The following is a 5,506-nucleotide window of genomic DNA, read 5'->3' as shown; positions in this document are numbered from 1 at the left end:
CGATCCTGTTGCCGGTCCCCAGTACAGGCGCGACACCGAGGGTTGCAATCCCGTTACCGGTTAGTAAAAAAGACAAAAAGGAAAAAAAAATGAGACAGATTAAGCACAGAGGGTAAGCGCAGGAGAGGCTCATCTAAAGAGATTTTTTTAGCTAAAACCTAAAGGATGACTATAGAGTGAACCAGATGAAGGGTCTTCATGTAAACTCTTAGAAAAATCTTAGAAACATTGAGGGAACAAAAGAAAACTGGTGTGGCAAGAGAATGCATGAGGCCAAGAGTGATTTGAGATGATGGGGTAACAGAACAGGCAAGGTACTTATAGGCTTTGCTTTTCAGATTTTGGATTTTATCTTAATCATATCTTAAGAAGCCACTGATGGGTTTGAAATAGGGAAGTGCCAAAACCGCCCTGTCTAATGTCTGCACCAGTGCTGTCCAATAAGGCAGAGACTAGCCATACATGGCTACTGACACTTGAAATGGAGCTGGTCCAAATTGAAATGCGCTATAATATACACACAGGATTTCAAAGACTTAGAACAAAAAAAGAGAAAATACCTTAATAGTTTCAATTAATTATCATTTATTAAAATAACATACATTGGGTAAAAATGTGTTATGAAAATTAATTTCATCTACTACTAGAAAATATTTTATTTACCTATATGGCTTGCATTATATTGCTACGGAGAGGACTGGCCTGCTGAGAAGACTGGAGAAGGCAAAAGCAGAATTTCTATCCTAACAGAGAATGAAAATAAAAAAAGAAAACTTTCCAATTCACTGTACCTATTTAAAACCAAGAGTCTATATTCAGGAGTTTTTGTTTCGTTTTTTGGGTTTTTTTAAAACTAATTGTGTACATCTTATTTTATTGAGTTAGCTTTTGGAAGATTACATTAGTAAATGAAAAATGTAGCTTCTGTTTCTAATATTTTAATTCCACATTTCTATTTAGATATCAATATAGTGTATTTAAAAAAACACAATAAAACCACTATGCTTAAGTCCTCTCCAAGGTGCCATATTCAATTGTACCAAGTTGAGTCATCCCCTACATATGCCAAAGAAGGTGATTTTTCCATATTTCTTCATGATTTAATTTTGATCAAAAAAAGATAAAGAAGAACGATTCCTTAAAAGGAATGAATTAAGAGAGCTTCTCACTTTACTAACGAAATAAATAAAAGAACAAAAAGTCATATACACATTACATATGAGAATTTCTAGTGATTAAAACAGTAAAATAACTAACCAGACACTGGCTGTGAAGAAAAATCGCAGCAGGTAATTCCAAGATCATGTGCTTTTTCACTATGCAGACACCTCATTTTATCATCCCACACTGTTAAATCTCCACATGAGGAGCCAGTGACAAAGAGGTTTCCGTTAGGAAAAAATGCACAGGCCACCAAGGAGCCATCCTTAACACTACCACATCTGAAATAAAAGCAAAAAAAGGGGGGTTTCATTTAGGAGCATGTTTTACTTTATATTACAATCTCTAACAGCAGCTTGCTATAGTAAAGAAGATAAATGGCTGTCACAGAACTAGAGAGAAAGGGCAACTGATGCCTATAAAAATATCATATACATGCCATAAACTGTTCAGAGCATGTTTTACTTTATATTACAATCTCTAACAGCAGCTTGCTATAGTAAAGAAGATAAATGGCTGTCATAGAACTAGAGAGAAAGGGCAACTGATGCCTATAAAAATATCATATACATGCCATAAACTGTTATATGCTTTCTAAAAATAAGGGAGGATTTAACCATCTTAATAAGTTCAAGCCTAAATTATAGGGATCCGAACCAAAGTCCACATATCTTTTTATATTTTCATATGGCAAGTCAGTATAAACACATTAAAAACTACAAAACTTAATAAAAGAAAGAAATGACAACCAACAATATTATAGCTATATATTTAAACACGAAGAGAATATGAAACTATTTTTATTGAAAAACGTATTATTGGGTTCAAAAATACTTTCAACTTCTATATTAAAATCACCCAGAAGCAACAGTAAGGCCTTTCATCTCATCTTCAAATATAAATTCTAATGAAAAGAAAGTGCTGTGAATAAGTTAGAATTACCTTGGGAAGATAGGGAAGGACTACACAGACAATATTATTTTCTCAATTAGGAAAAATAAACTGGTAAGAACCCAACAATTAGTGCAGTGTCCCATCCAGCACTGTATCCATTTTTACAACAGTTAATTACACACATTAGGGATATGATGCTATACAGGCAGAAGCCATCACCTGATAAGTGAAAAAGAAGATTCCTTAGCTGAGTTATTTCATTTATGCAAAATAAAGACATTTTATTCTTTCTGTGCTTTCACTTTAAACTGTTTAACAACACTTAAAACACATCACCTTCTTCAGCCCAGAGACCTAAGCTTAAATGAGCAACAGCTGTTGACCAGCTGGCATTTGTGCTCTGAATGATGTTGGGAGGCAAGAGGTGGAGGTAAACCAGGCTTTCTTAATTGGTAACATTTACAAGTTCACGGTTAATTTACTTAATGTCACTGAACTGTCCACTTAAAAATGGTTAAAATGGTAAATTTTAGGTTATGTATATTTACCACAATATAAAATTTGTGGTTTTAATGTGGTTAAGTTGTAACATAACATTACCAGTTGTAAATTAATTGATGTATTTTTTTCCAAAAGAGTTTTTCAGATGCATTTTTAAAGAAATGATAAATAACACCACCACTCTAGTCAAAAAGTTCTTTGTTCTGGGCTTGATCATTTCCCAGGCAAGAATCCCTGACTAGGATAGGGACTCTTGCCCAGCATATCTCTTCAGTGAGACTTACCTATCGTTACTTTATTATTGAGAACACTTGGGCAAAGCCTAAAATTACTGAACCTTATTCAAAAGGCTGTTTTCTGTGCCTAACTCTTAAAGTAAAAATCCATAGAAGTCTAGCAAGATTAACACTTATTTNTTTCTGTGCCTAACTCTTAAAGTAAAAATCCATAGAAGTCTAGCAAGATTAACACTTATTTTAAAAAAGGAAAGACTGGAAACTTAAAACTCAGAGAGCCAAGCAATCTACTATAAAAATCTTACAAATCTTAAAAAACATCTGGGTTTTTATTTTTTTTTTTTTAACCTTCACAAGACAGGTCAAAATATTTTTCCTTAAGCTGTCTGAAAACTATCTGTTTCCTAAGGTCATAAAAATATTTTACTTTCTGCTTTCTTTTCTTTTCTTTTTTTGGTATATCTGAATAAGATTAAAGACAAGAAGGATTTAAATATTCATACCTATATAACTTGTATGACTGTGCATTCCACAAAACAACAGTTCCATCAGCTGCCCCTGATGCCAAGCAAGTGGAGTCTGGGGAAAACTGGCAAACCCTCACAGGGCTACCACTGGGCTGTTCCATCACGGCCAAAGTCTGTCCATTTAGAGTATTCCATAGGACAGTGGTACCATCTGTTGAACACGAAGCCAAAATATGTCCTGAAGGGGAGAAACAGCAGCAGTGGACAGCATAGGTGTGAAACTTCAATGGAGAGTGTGGCAGTTCAGTAAAGTCACTTAAGGAATATAGGCGAATTGTTTTGTCCAAGGAGCAAGTAGCCAAGAGGGAAGAGGAGAAGGCGCAGCAGTTGACATCATCACCATGATCAGCTAATGTGTGAATTAGTTTCACCATGTTCTTTATTTGAAGCAAAATAGCCTGCAATTTTTAAATAAAGGTTATTTCATCATAGGAATCAGATGAATCTAACTCAAATTCATATAGAAAGGCCCAAATCAATCTAAGAATCTGCTCAATGAAAGCACCTACATTAATATTTTTAAAGGACAATCTATTACCTGAGATAAAGATAATTTAGAAAGACATAAAGCATTTATGATCATAGCCATCATTGCCGTACAATAAAGTTCCACAACTCCTGAAAAAGAACCTTGTCAGATAACTTGAAACGGATTTCATGTTGAACTTTCAACATCTCGGCTATTTATTTCACCTTTGAATCCCTTCCCATAACTGCCTCATTCCAGATCTGCTAATGTCTATTCAAAAAGATTTTTCACTATTGTAACCAACTGTCTCAGTTGCTCCTTCCACAGGGTGGAGCCAAGGCCACTTGCTCTGCCTTTAAGATGCAACTGTAGGATTCACTCATAAAAAACTAACAAAATTTAAGTGGCAGTGCTGAAAGCTATCTTGTCACGGTTTGTCATCTTGTCTGATAACGAATAAAATGGTAAGAAAGATTTGAGGCAAGAAACTAACTCTGAATAAGGAAACAGAGAAGAAAACCAGGGAGAAAGAGTAGCAAAAAAATGAACTTAGCCAGACTGCACTCAAGAACAAATATACAAATTTAGAATAAATTCCAAACTCCTCACCACAGCAAACAAAATCCTACATGATCTGACACTTGCTTGCTTACTTCTAAGACCTCAACTTGCCACTCTCCCTCACTTCTTTCCAGTCTCCCTAGCCAAACTCATTCTGATCTTGGATCTTCATAAAGCGGTTTTCTTGAGCTGATGCTCTTCCCTCTGCTCTCAGGATCCTATTTCTAATTCAGAGCTCAATGCAGTGTCCCTACTCAGAGAGGGTTTCCCTAATTAAAATAGCCACTATCTTGGCCAGCACAACACCCTATTTTAATTCTCAGTGTAGCAATTACCACCATCATCAGATATTTGTTAAATCATGTGTCTCCCCCAACTAGATCACAAATTCTAAAGTAGTAGGTACTTTGTCCATTTTGCTCATTTCTGTATCCATAACATGTAAAACAGTGTCAAGCACCTAATGTGTGCAAGTATTTGTTGAACATTTTTTTTTCACAAATCCAATTGAATTCTAGCCTTTAAATATTACATTAGGAATATGAAATGATTAGAAAACAAAGCTACCGAAACTAAAAAACATATATATGACAACGGAAAAATGGTGTAAAATGAGACTGTAATCAGCTCTGAAGGGACAGGAATAATAACCTTGACTTGTAAAATTCATAATCGGTCAATCTTATTTAGGGAAATCTCTACCCCTTCAAAAATGGAGCATGCCTTTTCCCATCATCTTATCCCAAAAGTTCAGCCTTTTCTTCAAACATAAACTAAAAAAAACCCTATAAATCAGAGAAACACAAAAAAAAATTCTGGTAGATTATCGCCTGCATTATTGCACTGAAAACAATCAAGACCAGGTGGTGCTGACCGGCTTTAAAAAAAAAAAAATCAGGTGGCGCTTTCTGGAGAAGTCCCAAATCCCAACTGTGCAAGTGCAGATAGGTGATTTTCCAAACAAACTTTGCCTTCCACCCCCTGAGGCACTCAGCTCCCTTTGCAGTTCAAGACTTTACAATCGGAAGCACGGAGACCATAATCAGCTGAACAGTTTGTTTTGAAAGAACTCTCAAGTTTACCCCTACCTGCCTGGGGGTGTGGGCGTCCACTCGGACCTCAGCTGTCACGCCCAACGCTAAATCCCCAAGCAAACC

General features: G+C 35.7%; 1 protein-coding gene across 2 annotated transcripts in view; it reads right to left on the bottom strand.

Annotated features, from left to right (window-relative positions):
- Positions 1-3,705, bottom strand: part of WDSUB1 (WD repeat, sterile alpha motif and U-box domain containing 1) — a 35,749-nt gene extending 32,044 nt beyond the window's left edge. The window contains exons 1-2 of one of the 2 annotated variants that reach the window (XM_008573349.1): positions 3,296-3,705; positions 1,258-1,442 (exon numbers count right to left, since the gene is read on the bottom strand). In XM_008573349.1, the coding sequence (XP_008571571.1) occupies positions 1,258-1,442; positions 3,296-3,693 (583 nt within the window). In that variant the 5' untranslated portion in view covers positions 3,694-3,705. The remainder of the gene's footprint in view (positions 1-1,257; positions 1,443-3,295) is intronic. The other variant, XM_008573348.1, reaches the window with a different exon arrangement.
- Positions 3,706-5,506: the final 1,801 nt, after the last annotated feature.

Source organism: Galeopterus variegatus, unplaced genomic scaffold (assembly GCF_000696425.1).
Source record: "Galeopterus variegatus unplaced genomic scaffold, G_variegatus-3.0.2 Scaffold908, whole genome shotgun sequence".
NCBI classification, from domain to species: domain Eukaryota; kingdom Metazoa; phylum Chordata; class Mammalia; order Dermoptera; family Cynocephalidae; genus Galeopterus; species Galeopterus variegatus.
This window is presented reverse-complemented; position numbering and strand designations above follow the sequence as displayed.